Genomic DNA, 13,996 nt, shown 5'->3' with positions numbered 1-13,996 from the left:
TATCTTGCACTTCTCCATTCTCTAATTGATCTGATCCGATTGTTGCATGTTTACCACTACCCTAGGACTACTCCGGCGATTACATCATCGAGCTGATTCCGTGCACAGCCACTCCGACACAGTCTTACAACCCGTCTCCAGATTTGCCCATTGTGTGCACAGCACACCCACCTGAAAAGTAAGCGCTGCCCCTTGGCCAACTTTTTGACTAAATCCATGAAAATCCCCATTTAGAGTGTTACGAATGTTTTCTTCTCTTTTTTTTTCAAAATTCTTGCAGAAATATTATTCTTAAATCAACTTCTTGAAGTTGTTGTATTATAGTATGTCACAAATCTCCTGTTGATGTTGTTTTAATCAAAGTGTTAACGACATGCATAGTCATGGCCTGAGTATGGAATGTTTGACAAAGCTGAGAAGTAAACACAAAAATAATTGTTAAATATTCAAACGCTAATTTGGAACGTGTTTAAGTTTTAGGTTTGTTGGTGTATATTCTTTTTAATGTTTTTATTTATACAACAAGTAAGTTGGACTGTTATAGTCAGGTATCTGTCACAGTGCAAGGGGTGGGAAAGTGACAACAAGGAATATTTTTTTACTCAGAGTTTTTTCCATAGTAGCCAGAATGTATGCAATATGAAATGATTAATTAGGATAATGTGAGATGGTATGTGAGAAAAAAATAAAGAACCTAGTAACAACAACAACAACAACAACAAAATTGTGGTTGTAGGATCTCAATTATCCAAGTTGTAATGTACTCTATTTATCTACTAGATGGAAGCAAAACAACACTTTTGCCTAGAGTGCTCTGTACATTACTGTTTACTCTAACCCTCATCCTTCTTTCTTTTTTCCCTTTCCCCCAAGGTTCGTGGTTCCTATAGCATTCCAGCAAACAAATCGCCCCGTGCCAGTGGTCTACTCCCTGAACACCGAGTTCCACCTGATGAACAATGAGAAGGTATTCATGATGAACCCCATCGAAGCCACTATGACCCTTGGAGAGATGGACTACAGAGGAGCTTTCTCCAAAGGTATGTTTTTGAGAATGTCCCTGAATGATGTAACCCCCCCCCCATGTACTACAAAGGAGCTTTCTCCAAAAATATTTTTTAGAAGGTCCCTGAACTTTTGCCCCCTTCCCCACCCTAAAAGAACTACAGAGGAACTCTTTCTAAAGCTACAATTATGCTTTTTTAAAAAGTTCCCACCCCAAGATGGACATCAGAGGAGCTGTTTTTGAGAAGGTCCCTGAACTCTTACCCCCTCCCAACCCAAAATGGACTTCAGAGGAGCTCTTTCGATATGTATGTTTTGAGAAGGTCCCTGAACTTAATACCCTCTTCCCACCACCCTCCCTCCCCCCCCCCCCCCCCAAAAAAAAAAAATAATAATAATAAAATAAAATAAAATAGATAAGAGCTGTGTTATAGCATATTTTATGATGTGAGTAGTGTATTATTGAACTGTTGTGAATGAATAACACTGTATGGAATGCATACAAAATCTTCACACACTGGCACCAAATATTATGATGTCTCTATAACTCAAGATTAGCTTTTTGACAGAGTCTTGATCAAGCTTGCATAACATGCGTATCAACAGACGTTAATTTGAAATGATCCTACTTGTCGAAATCTAAGAGCTCGAAGAGGAAAATTAGAAATTGTCAAAACAAAATATCAAAACAAAATCATACCCTAAAACTTCGCATAGAGTTGTGCATCAGCTGCAAGACATAAATAGAATTACTTTAGTTGTTTTAAGTGATTTTATGTAACATAACTTATTCAGAATCACAGGAAACAGGGGCATATTCAGGAATTCCGTAAAGAGGGGGCGCGTTTACAAAATTAAATGGGGGGCGCACGCACCCCTCCCCCCACTTTTTTCTTTTTATTTCTTTTGTTTCAACAAAAAATAAAGGGGGGGGGGGGCAAGCGCCGGTTGCGGTCCTCCCTGGATCCGCCCCTGGGAAAGACAAGAGAGCATGTGCATTCACAATGATTTGTGGAGATCAGACGTGATGGGAGATTGATGTACGTCTTATCAGGATCTGTAAAATGTGCTTGGCTATCTATCATTGATTTGTCCCCAGGAGCAAATAGAGAGCCATTCAATGTAGACCAAGCTGCCCTTGAACTTTGTATGTGTACATTCCCCTTCAAAGGCAAAACAGAGCCCTCAGAAGGGCTCACAATTCATCTTCCACCGTTTGGAATTTGCTCGCCATACAATCGAAAAGCTCCACCAAGAAACTTGTCTGGCCCAAGCAATTTTCCAGGATGATAAGTTGTGTCGGAGTATTTTGAGATCATAAGTGTAAAATGATTTTGATTGTATGCATATGACTTTTCTTCCTGAAGTGCCCTCCCTGTTTAGTAGTGGGTGGGTACAATGTTACTAGTATGTGATAACCACAATGTGCTGTAGCAGTAGTATTGAATCACATGCAGCTAATAAGCTGCACATGCAATTCACTCTTGTGCGATGGATACTGCTATGGCCCTGTTTACTGTAATTGATGTAATGTAAATTATAATAGATAGTCCATGGGCCAAGACCCGAAAAATGGGTTATTGGTACCACCTGAGGTGGCAAAACCTTTTTGTTGTCATTTTGTTTGTCGGACATAGATATGCTTATCAAGCTATGATAGCATTTCCAAATGAGTAGCTTAGTCATAATAAATGAATTTTTAACCAATTTGGTCTCGTTTTTATATCCCTATACTTCTGAATCGAAACTAAACCGCTATACAAAGAAGAGCACTGCCTTCTGTATGTCCACAGGTGTTCTGTTGTAAACGCGGTGCGCTTAGTCTTTATGCAAGGCAGCGAAGGGAATATCCAAAGGGTTATGATGTCCACAGCTGTCACGCGGTGCGCTTAGTCTTTATCTAGAACAATGTACCGTTATCAAATCTCAAGTTCCTAATAAAAGGGATTATCTATACTGTTTTTATACCACCCTCTCAACAAATACATCAGTTTTAAACAAAAATCACTCTGTTCATTTACAACATTATTTATGATAATGTATTGTAGTGTACCGGTACATTGTTTTTGCATTATCTTTCATTGTTGGATGGAAATAAAGCGACATTGGCGTGGTACTAGCGTTTTCACCGTAGCTTTTTCACTGGAAAATGATAAATAATTGAAAAATACGGTAAAATTCACGAGAAATTGCTTTTTTGTTGTTGTTGTTTTTAGATAAAGGGATATACACTGTATTATAAGCTTTGGATATTCCCTTCGCCGTCTTGAATATTAGACTAAGCGCTGTAGACATCATAACCTTGGATATTCCCTTCGCTGCCTTGAATAAAGACTAAACGCACTGCATTTACAACAGATCACCTGTGAACATACAGAAGACAGTGCTCTTCTTTGTATAGCGGTTGGTCTCGATTCAGAAGTATGGGGATATAACAACGAGACCAAATTGGTTTAAAATTCATTTATTATGACTAAGCTACTCATTTGGAAATGCTATCATAGCTTGATAAGCATATCTATGCCCGACAAACAAAATGACACCAAAAAGGTATTGCCACCTCAGGTGGTACCAATATCTGGCCTGGCCCATGGACTAAGAATAATAATAAAATGTCACGTAGCAACCATGATCGGGTATGCTCTGAGATTGCAATACTTTTGGCATACCCATTTAGGTAATATTTCACATTTTCGTTGTGACCTAAAAACTGAAATTTTGATATCACAGCGTTATTTTACACATTTTTGATGTATAGGTCCCCATTTAAGAGAAAAGTCAGATTCCATTTTTGGTATGACAGGAACATGTAGACCTTTCTTCTTTATGAGTTTTCAGTGAATCTGATATATGAAAAGTGTGTAATTCCTCACTATACCACAAAGGCTTGTGCAAGCGAGGGAAGTCAATCTTCTTTTTGGGAGGGGGGGGGTGGGAAGGGGGAGGCAAATATGTTATGTTCCTATGTTACATCAGCAGGCGTACTAGTCAGATTTCGGATCATCAAAATTTTGTCAAAGTTTGTTTCCTTAAAGTATTGAGCTTGACGTCTGTCACGCTGTATGTCTTTGTTGTAAGTGGCCTTGTTCAAGTTGAGAGTGACCTCAAAAGTTTGTTTATACCATCGCTTGTGTATACAGCTTTCTGTTTCCGTGTCTGTACGCATGAGCCAGGGGAGCAGTACCTGAAGTTTCTTTATTTGCATGGTGGAACAGTCCAATCCATGCAGAATTCAGATATTCTATTTGTGACATCTTACTCATGTTTATGCTTTGATATTGAAACAAGTTTGTCCCAGTTATCTCAAGTATTGAGACTCCAGATTACAACTTTGGTTGCCATGTATTGCAAGTCCCATGTGGATTATTCAGCTGCATATATTGCAGTGATAATAGAGGATGACCTTGATCTTTTTTCTTTTCTATTAAATTATAAAGACAAATCAGCTGCAACTTGAAATTCACGGGGTCATCTTTTGTAGGGTAAGATCTAAGTAGTCAAATCCTTGGGGATAGATCAAACAGCCTAGTTGAATTTTTAGTTGAGTTGGGAATCGGGAGACATGTCTGGAGTAACATTTTACGGAAGTTTTGTGTGTCAGCAGACAATAGAATAATGATACAACAAAAATATTAAAGCAGAAAATGAAACTCAATTGTCTTTCACCTGTATGTGTCTAAGGTGTGGTTAATGATCATACATTATATTTGTTTTATTTTACAATCTTTAAGCAAAAGTTTTAATGGTGCTTTTATCTCTCAGAAAACACATTGAAGTGTGAATGGTCCTAGGAATTTCTGAAAATCTGTTCTTTGCAAATATGTAAACATTACTGAAGTTCCTTGAATGGAAATAAAGATTATACAGATTGCTGCTATAATCTCCTGAAGTCCATCACCACAAAGGTTTGACTGTACAGCCTGGTGCCAGTGATCTGCATTAGCTTCTACTTTACCTCAGCAAGCACTGGAATGATTACAAAGTTCACACATCCTATTTGCTGACTCGGCAAATTTGGCAGGCATAGAATGAACGACATTTTTTTCCCCTCTGACAAGTGGTTCAAGAGCATACCATTATTTCTGGTTAAAACTTGATGAAACTGGATCGTAACCAAGCAACCTGTGGACAGTTTGTAAACTTAGATCAACATTGCCATTCCCCCCACCCCCCCTTCCAACAATATGATAACAAAACCTCATGCCAGTCTGCTGTGATGTCGTGTATTTGTTTATAGTATGCTGGTAGGAGTAGGATGAGCTTGAAAGTAACTTTGAGGTTTTTCCAGTGTTGATCATTTATAACCGGCAATATTATTTGACTATCGGAGTCTAGAATTTTATGTTTGCCATAAATATTAACCTGTGTTGTAGACAGACTGGAAACATACATTTTTCTTTGATTTAAAAAAAAAAAGGAATGAGGAAGAGAGGTTTGCAGTAACACCATGTGTATGTAGTCCTTGAAAGGAGTGTTGTTTGGTGAAAGAAGAACCTAGGGAGTGGAGAGTAGAGGAGGAGAGCATAGGGACGTAGGGAGAATGTAGGGAAGGCTAATGGTGCCAGTCAACTGGCAGCAGTGAGCTGGAAGTTGAGGTTGCACTAATGGAGGTAGGAGAATAGGAGACAGGGACAGTTGTGAGGAAGAATACGATGAGAATCAGGTATCGGGTTATGAAGTCGGTGGAAGGAGAAAAATGAAATGGATAGGAGGGAGGAATGGGGAAGGAGAAGGGTGGAAATCATGGAGATATAAAGAAAGAGAAGTGAAAAAAAGATTTGATTTCTGAATTGTATAACTATCATGAAGTGAAGGGAGAGAAAACAGAGTTGGGAGTATGTGATTGAGAATGCAGACTTGGTTGGATCCTTAAAAACTTGAAATCCAAACCTTTTTGTTCGTGCACAAGATGGGTGAATTATTTGTGGTGGGCATGAGAAGTGTAGTATCATGTCCCAGTAAATGTCTGTACAGTAACTCCTTTTAATTGATAAGCAGTTAGTTCTGGAAGTAGGTCAGAGTTTGCTACCTGACAGTGCTTACAGTAAACATGGCATGCATGTGATAATAAGACTCCTTCCTGATCCAAATATTGTTTATTTGTAAGCTTAAAGTGGCTTCAGAGTTTATGTTTTCTGAGGCTCTTTGTTTTGGCTGTTTGCTCACTATGCCATCAAAGAGTTAATGAGGTTTGAAGAGGCCTCATAACTATGTGACAGTTTATGTTCATTGGCAACTTTCCAAGAGGTGTGCCAAGAGTGCTCCTCATCAACTAATCATTTATCCTTCCAAATATCCTGTTTCCTATCAAATCACTTCCACTTGTGGTAGATAAACCTAAATCGCAGCATTGATATGCTACTTCAGCAGGGCCAACTGCTGTGCAAAAACAAGCAAAAACAAAAACAGAACTTAAAGATAGTACACTGCACCGACAGCACAGATTGTTGTGTTATGAGCTACTGAGCTATTTTTTTTCCTTCTGTTGAAATGTGTAGACAGATTTTGTCACTGGTGTGAAGTGAAGTGTGAGGATGTGTTGTCATCATGATACATGGTAATCATGGAGAATTCATATTTGCATCTGTCCGATGTTGCAAGCCATAGATCTGAAGTATGGCTTGTGTGCATTGTTTGTGTGAACCTCTCATAAAATTCAGAAAACCAGACATAGTGATTTTGATAACAATGAAATAAGGGATTATTGTTAAAAACTACAAGAAACCCTCATTGGCTATGGTGCTGTTCTTGTTAAACAGTTTGTTTGCTGTTTGTTGTTGTTTTTTTTTTGGGGGGGGAGGGGGATGGGTCCTTTTTGACCTGAGCACACGTCTTTGCTAGCTAGTCAGTGACTTATTGACAGGGGGTGGTATTCTGAGACCGTTTTATCTCTGTTGTAAGTCTGTTGTAACAAATCGGTATTCTGAACACCGTTTTATCTCTGTTGTAACTTCTGTTGTAACTTGTGTTGTAACTAGTGTTTTATCTTGCGCACTCTTTGCCTGCGCATACCATTGTCTTAGGGTATGCGCACGCGCGTAACAGTGGGCGCAAACCTGAACACCCATTAGATTACACGGTATTCTGAAAACTGTTTTATCTTCTGTTGTAAGTCATGCCCCGTGCAAACTTATGCTTTTGAGATAAAACAGGGTGGAGGGTGTTATAACTCCGTTGTAACTTTCGTTTTAACTTATGTTAGATAGTGAGATTATTCATCGACTCAATATTGTGGTATGCGAGCTCAAAATAAAAAAGATATACAAAAAATAAAAACAATGTATGTACAGATAGACAAATGATATAGCAGTTTGACAAAATGTAAACTCATTCCACAATACAAAATTTGGTAACAGTAACATTGCAAGTACATACGCGTAGCATAATTATGCACATAGATAAAAACACAAACACATGAACAGTAAGGTTACCGGCACCGTCGGCACTAACTTGTTTTAAGCACTATTCATTTCAAAAATATCTTTCAAAATATTAAATATTTTTTAATATGATTTCACTATCTTCACCAATAAGAATTCATTATCAGTACCTTTGGGTGTTTCAAAATATTTATTGCTGGGGACGGCGCGAATCCTAAGAAAAGTATTAGAAGTCTAAGTTAACAACAACAATAATAATAATAATAATAATAATAATAACATGGCATTGCAAGGGCTTAACTTAATTTAGAAGCGTCTAGTTCCCCATAAACCATGAAATTTGGGTTCCTCTTATGAACGCCAGATATCTTCTTATTTTTTGAACAAATTTCAAACAAAAAGACTTAATCTGAGATAGCTTTGCGAATCCCCTACTGCACCAACTATACGTCAAAACCGGTAAGAAGGCATAATGATCCAAGCTTCTGTTGTAACTTTATTTTATCTCTGGCTCTCTTTACCTGCGCATACCATTGTCCTATTTGTGCGCACGCCAGAGAATGAGCGCTTCTTAAAACGCGCAGAGTTAAGCACGGCGCATTTGCCCAAGGGAGCAATCTTATTGGTTGAAATGTCTTAGATGCTACTTCTAACAATATTTCTTATTGGATATGATTATTGCGATGGGCGTGGTTATCATGACTTACAACACCGTTAAAACAGTTTTCAGAATACCGATTTACAACTGTTTTAACGGTGTTATAACTCACAGACTTACAACACAAGTTACAACACAAGTTACAACAGAGATAAAACGGTGTTCAGAATACCACCCATGGTCTTTTCCTATAGATTTCATCCATCATGTTCATATGTTTATTTTAGGAACATTAGAGTGAATATTGACAATGTGATGTGTAGTTTGATGGTGTTCAGTACAAGTTATGTAGTAGTTGCCAGTGCAGGACTTTTTAAAATGTGTACACTTTGGCAACAATGAATGGATGTGATTGCTTTTTTCATACACTCATCCATTATTGTCAGAAAGCTGTTAGCCATCGGGCAGCATGATGCACAACCTTATTGTGACAGCTTTTTAGACTATTGGAACATGTCAATGTGTATGGAGGGATCGGACAGGTAGGAACCGATGATGGAGTTGTGTTTGCCCCTGAACTTACAGATTATATATCATGACCAAAAGGCCCACCACCATTTGTAATCACTGAATGTAGATTCAGTAACGTTGCCATAAAATTCATTCAAAATTACAACATATGGAGGTACTATATTTGATTGGTTGCTGGTACCTTGTACTTTTGCCGCAGGTCAAACCATCTTTGGGCGTGTCTTGTGGAATCCGGACCAGGATTTGGACCGCGCCTACCGGCTCACCATCCAGAAGCTCTTCATCTGCACGGGCAACGATGGCTACGTGCCCTACTATGACCCCTCGGGCACCGTCTACGAGGAGGGCCCCCAGTTTGGCTGCATGCAGGATAATGTCCACCTCAAACACAGGTTCCTGCTGCTGGTGAGTTTCCATGGAAACCGAGGGTGGGATGCTGGATGTGGTGACCAGTTGAGATGGAGATGATGACTGTGTCTGGTATGATGATCACTTGAGACCATTACATGTATCTTACGTAGACTTCATCTTTTCAAACTATAATGCCTCTTTTGTTTTTCTTCCCTTTTTTTTTTCAGGATCGGGGCAACCCTGATGCGGTCCACCCCCATTTCAATGACGTTCCGTTCGACGCCACATTTGCAGGCAGTAGCCCGGTATACCGTACCGTCAGTCAGATGCCAGGTGTTGATGGCTTCACCATGAATGTAGATCCTCTTTACAAGGTATGAAGGGAGCAGCTGACAGAGATGGTAGTAGTGATAGTGGTGGTGGTGGTGATGAAGATGGTGGTAGTGGTGGTGGTGGTGATGGTGATGGAGATGGTGGTAGTGGTGATGGTGGTGGTAGTAGTGGTGATGGTGATGGTGATGGAGATGGTGGTAGTGGTGATGGTGGTGGTAGTAGTGGTGATGGTGATGGTGATGGAGATGGTAGTGGTGGTGATGGTGGTGGTGCAGTAGTGGTGATGGTGATGGTGTTGGAGATGGTGATAGTAGTGGTGGTGTTGATTTCTTCGTAAGACAAAAGATTAATTTGTTTCTCCTATCGTTAATATTCTGTTTCTTTACATTTATTCTGTATCTCGAGTCAAAACAAAGTAGAATTCCATTGTTGTAAAGAATTAGACAAACATTGCATTACAAAGACTCAAGAACAAGTTCACCTTAATATACATGTGGATTGAGTGAATGCAGCAATGATAGAAGAACGAATCAGTGAAAGTTTGAGGAAAATGAGAAAATTCGTTCAAAAGTTATGAATTTGTAATGTTTCTGTGCAGTCACTGCTGGATGAGAAGACTACTACAGTTTTTGATGTCACATGCATAGAACGAGAAAAGGAAAAACATTGCAAAGAGACTTCCATAGAATTTCTTTTTTTTGGGGGGGGGGAAAAAGTACACATTCTGTCGACTTGCGACTGACATGTTTTAAGGGTATCATTATTCCCCCTGCCCTCTAAAAGAGAGCAAGTCAAGTGCTCTTTATTACGTGAGAAAAGTGAAAATATGTTTTATTTTTTTATATCACTCTACGCATTTGACATTACAAGCTTTAGAAGTCTTCTTATCCAGCGATGGTGGCGATGAAAGTTCAAAAATTCATAACTTGTGAAGGGATTTTCCAATTTTCCTCAAATTTTCACTGATGTGTTCACTAATATTGCTGCATTCTCTCAATCCATATGTATATTATAGGTGAACTTGTCCTTTAAACAGGTCACTGCGACACAAACATATCTCATTTGACAGACAGCTGACAGAAATGGAATGCAAGTTACCAAGCCAAAATAATATCTTATATTTGACAGATAAGATGTCTTATCTTTGAATGATAAAGGGGGAAGCAGAACATTCTGCAGAAAGATTGTATGGTTGAAAATGGTTGAAAAGGGAATTTAATAGTAGATGTCATTCATTCTTCTGATAATAAAGTAGATGTTATCGGTTACTATGTACTGCAAATATTTACAGGTCAGGATAGAAAGGGGGAAAACATTATTGAGACATACTGTATAGTAAGAAAGGGATTTAAGTATCATATGTCATTCATCTAGCTGATAATGAAGTAAATGTTAGTGGTTGCTGTTTACTTCAAATATTTAGAGATCAGGTTATTAGATACATGGAGAAAAAGATAGTGAGTTATGGTTATGACAGCTATTACGAAATGTCATCAATACTTTTTGCTGGAATCCATCAAAGGTAGTTATGGTTTGTAAACACTTCAAGTCGTCATGCTGGAATATTTGATTACAGAGTAACCCAACTCCATCGAAGCAGGAATTGTTGACAAGACGGAACTGTGGTGTTAAAATAAGACCAGTTTGCCTCATTAATTAGAAGGTTTGGGATGGTATTGAACTTCCTCTGAGTACGATATTTTCTGCCTTTATGCTGCTGCCCTGAAGGGTGCTGGGAGCTTGCTTTAGGGTTATTCATCACTATTTCTGTCCCCCCTCCCCCAGTTCCATTGTCAAGCCATCTGTTCCTTATTCCCATTTCCACCATTTATGAAAAACTATAGTGTAGATTTTCTCTTCGTATCTGGCCCAGGTATGCTACTTGAAGCGTTGACTTGCTGATTAGACTTTGGGCAAATTCCCTCTACGTCAAACATCATGTGATAGACATGGTAGAAATCGATTGAGAGTTATTCTAAGGAGAGGTCACAGGTTGAGGTCAAAGGTTACTGTACTTTTAACATTTATCATCCTTAATTTTAGCTTCAAAGGTTAAGTGGTATTGTGACAAGGGTAGAAATGAATAGAATGTTAGATGCATGGACATAACAGTGATGATTCTAAGGTCAAGGTCAAAATGGGTTAAAATGTTATTTCAGTCATCTGTTGTTGGTGATATCATCTGGTAAAAAGGAAAGAAATTGATAAAAACGGTTAGCCAGCTAATGACGGGGTCAAGGTTAAGGTCACCAAAATTTACCTGAAAATTTAACTTTCTGGCCATATAAATGTCATTGTAAATGAGTAATTATAACATTGTTTTGTGTGTGTGCATGTGTGTGTGTTAATAGGTGGAAATAAATTGTGAAACTGTCCATGTCATAATGAGGATTACAGGCTAAATTTTTAGGACAGTGGTGAACTTCATAAAACATTACATTTAGGGCCATGTACTGAAGAAATGATGTAGTGACTTTATGAGCAATCAGAGCCATCCCAGTCAAATTGCTCAAGTTTTGATTTTCATATTGTTTTCCCCCTCAGGTGAATTCTGGGCATCAGTGGTACATGCAAGTAATCTATACAATAGGACCTACTGATGGTGCACCACGCTACAAACGTTCCATCATGGGAACCATCGACAAGCGGGCGGCGGGCACCTCAAACCCCAACGGCACCAACATGCACCCACTCCTCCTCAGCGAGGACGATCTCGGAGGGGAGGGGTACGCCGGCCAAGGGGCACAGTCGAACATCACGACTATCGCATCAGTGCTCGTCGTGGTGGTCCTCGTCGTCATTGTCGTCCTGTTCGTGGTTGGGCGCCGGAGGCGGGCCCAGCAACGAAGAGAGGTGGTGCGGACAGAGCCAGTAATGGCCAACCGTCAGCGAGCCGCCAGCAAGCTGAGTCTGGCCTCCGTCAAGGCAGCATCCATGGCTCCAGCAAAAGAAGAAGTAGAAATGGACATTCAGAAAGCGGTTCGAGTTAGCAATCTCAATCTTCACAAGATAGATAATGTGAATAGGCCACAGGTCAAAGTGAAAAAGGTCAACTTAGAGGTCAAATATCAAGGACAGAATACAACAGAAGGTGGAACTGAAGTTTGACCTTTGACCCTGATTTTGCACATTCTTTCAATGTTAAGAAATGAAAGACAATAGTGTGGAAATATGTAGTGAACTTATTTAAGATTAAATAGCATTTTTATACATAACTGCCAAACTTGTCCAGTGGTTTCTCAGCTTCGAATCATGTCGTCATGAACTATTTGTGTTTTAAGAGATGCAGGTGTGACTGAAGAGTTAATTGTCCGTGTACCCAGGCCTTATGGCATTTCTCATTATGTCTGTATTATTTATGACATCTCTTCTGACTGTTGACTTTGATTTGTAGGCTAATATTCTTCAGAAGAAAGATTCTTCATGTTTTTTTGTTGCATTCTCTACCTCTTGAGATACGAAGACGAGGGTCTGTGCTGCAATCGATTCTGAGATAGCTACATCTACCCAGTCATATTGCCTGGCTGTGTAGATTGCTTCATTATGCTTTCTTTTTACTTGGCAAGATGCCTTGAAAGTATCAGATGCTTTGTCAGTGTGTGTTTTGACAACTTCACTGAGTTTGGCATTCCCAGGTGCAACACAAAGTAGCTGCTTATTGTATGGTGTGCATCAGGATGTATTTTAACATGTTTAAATTCATGTCTCTACATGAATAACATTATTATAATGTATTACATTGTTTGTATCTGATTCTTAGAAACGTAAACACTCTTTGTTATGCAAATACAAATAAGCTTTTATTGATTGTCTGTTTATGTGTTTAAAGACAAAATGATTGGTGAATTTCTTAGAAACATAAACACTCTTTTTAATGCAAATTCACATAGGCTTTTATTGATTGTCTCTTTCTATGTTTAAAGACAAAATGATTGGTGGATTTCTGCATTCTTCGTGTAAGTGACTGCTATACGCAATTAAGGTAAATTTCTTTTTCTCTCAAAAAGGTCATGTTAGATATGTGAAATCATAATTCAAAGGAAGCTAATGTCCAGTGTGCCTCTATATTCTTGTGTAAACACTGATGACCACACATTTCATTTTTGTTTCATTTTCACGGCATGAACAGGAGGTGTCTCGTAGGGCTATATTCTTGGATTTAAATGAATTATCATGAGAGAAGAGAAATGGCCAACTCCAAGGAGTGGAGATGGCACCCTTTATGTCTTTGTGTCTATGCAAGAACAGTCTGTTTAATAGTCAGTCATCGCATTTTTCCAGAAGATGTCCCCAGTGCTAACTTAAGTTTCTTGGCGAGCCAAAAGCTCGCGTGAGAAGGAACTCAGAATCTCAACTGCGTCTTTGAAGTGTGAGCGACCCGAGAACGTGTGTTGCGTGACGGTGTGTTTGGCTACCCATCCTGTGTCATCAAATCATATCAATAAATTCCAGAGATGTTTATTTTCTACATAAAGTTGATCAGACTAAAACTTTAAGCCCTTCATCAGGTGGTATCTTTTTCTTTATCTTTCTTTATCTATCTATCCATATGTCTGTTTATCTGTCTTTTATCTGTCTTTCATTCATTCATTCATTCTATCCTCATATCTGTCTTTATGTCTATCAGTATGTATCCTTCCAATATCATCTGCCTCCTCGGCTTCCTAAGTATCTGTATGTCTGTGTAATCTGTTGAATCAATCAATCAATCAATCCCATCTTCTTTCTCCATGTACTACTGAAGCCTGTTCTGTTTTCACTGTGTGACTCAGTTCGTCTTGATTTTACGCAAGAAAGT

At 38.9% G+C, this 13,996-nt stretch overlaps 1 protein-coding gene across 1 annotated transcript in view; it reads left to right on the top strand.

Moving 5' to 3' along the window:
* LOC139741786 (extracellular matrix organizing protein FRAS1-like) overlaps positions 1 to 12,306 on the top strand; it is a 106,062-nt gene extending 93,756 nt beyond the window's left edge. Inside the window, exons 61-65 of the mRNA XM_071652374.1 lie at positions 66 to 178; positions 874 to 1,040; positions 8,714 to 8,919; positions 9,093 to 9,239; positions 11,743 to 12,306. Coding sequence (XP_071508475.1) covers positions 66 to 178; positions 874 to 1,040; positions 8,714 to 8,919; positions 9,093 to 9,239; positions 11,743 to 12,306 — 1,197 coding nt within the window. The remainder of the gene's footprint in view (positions 1 to 65; positions 179 to 873; positions 1,041 to 8,713; positions 8,920 to 9,092; positions 9,240 to 11,742) is intronic.
* The last annotated feature ends 1,690 nt before the right edge of the window (positions 12,307 to 13,996 follow it).

The sequence above is a fragment of the Diadema antillarum genome, unplaced genomic scaffold (genome assembly GCF_040938485.1).
Source record: "Diadema antillarum isolate AM-2024a unplaced genomic scaffold, OU_Dant_1.0 seq00000953_RagTag, whole genome shotgun sequence".
Classification (NCBI taxonomy): Eukaryota; Metazoa; Echinodermata; class Echinoidea; order Diadematoida; family Diadematidae; genus Diadema; species Diadema antillarum.
The sequence above is the reverse complement of the archived record's forward strand: the minus strand, read 5'-3'. Positions and strand labels throughout refer to the sequence as shown.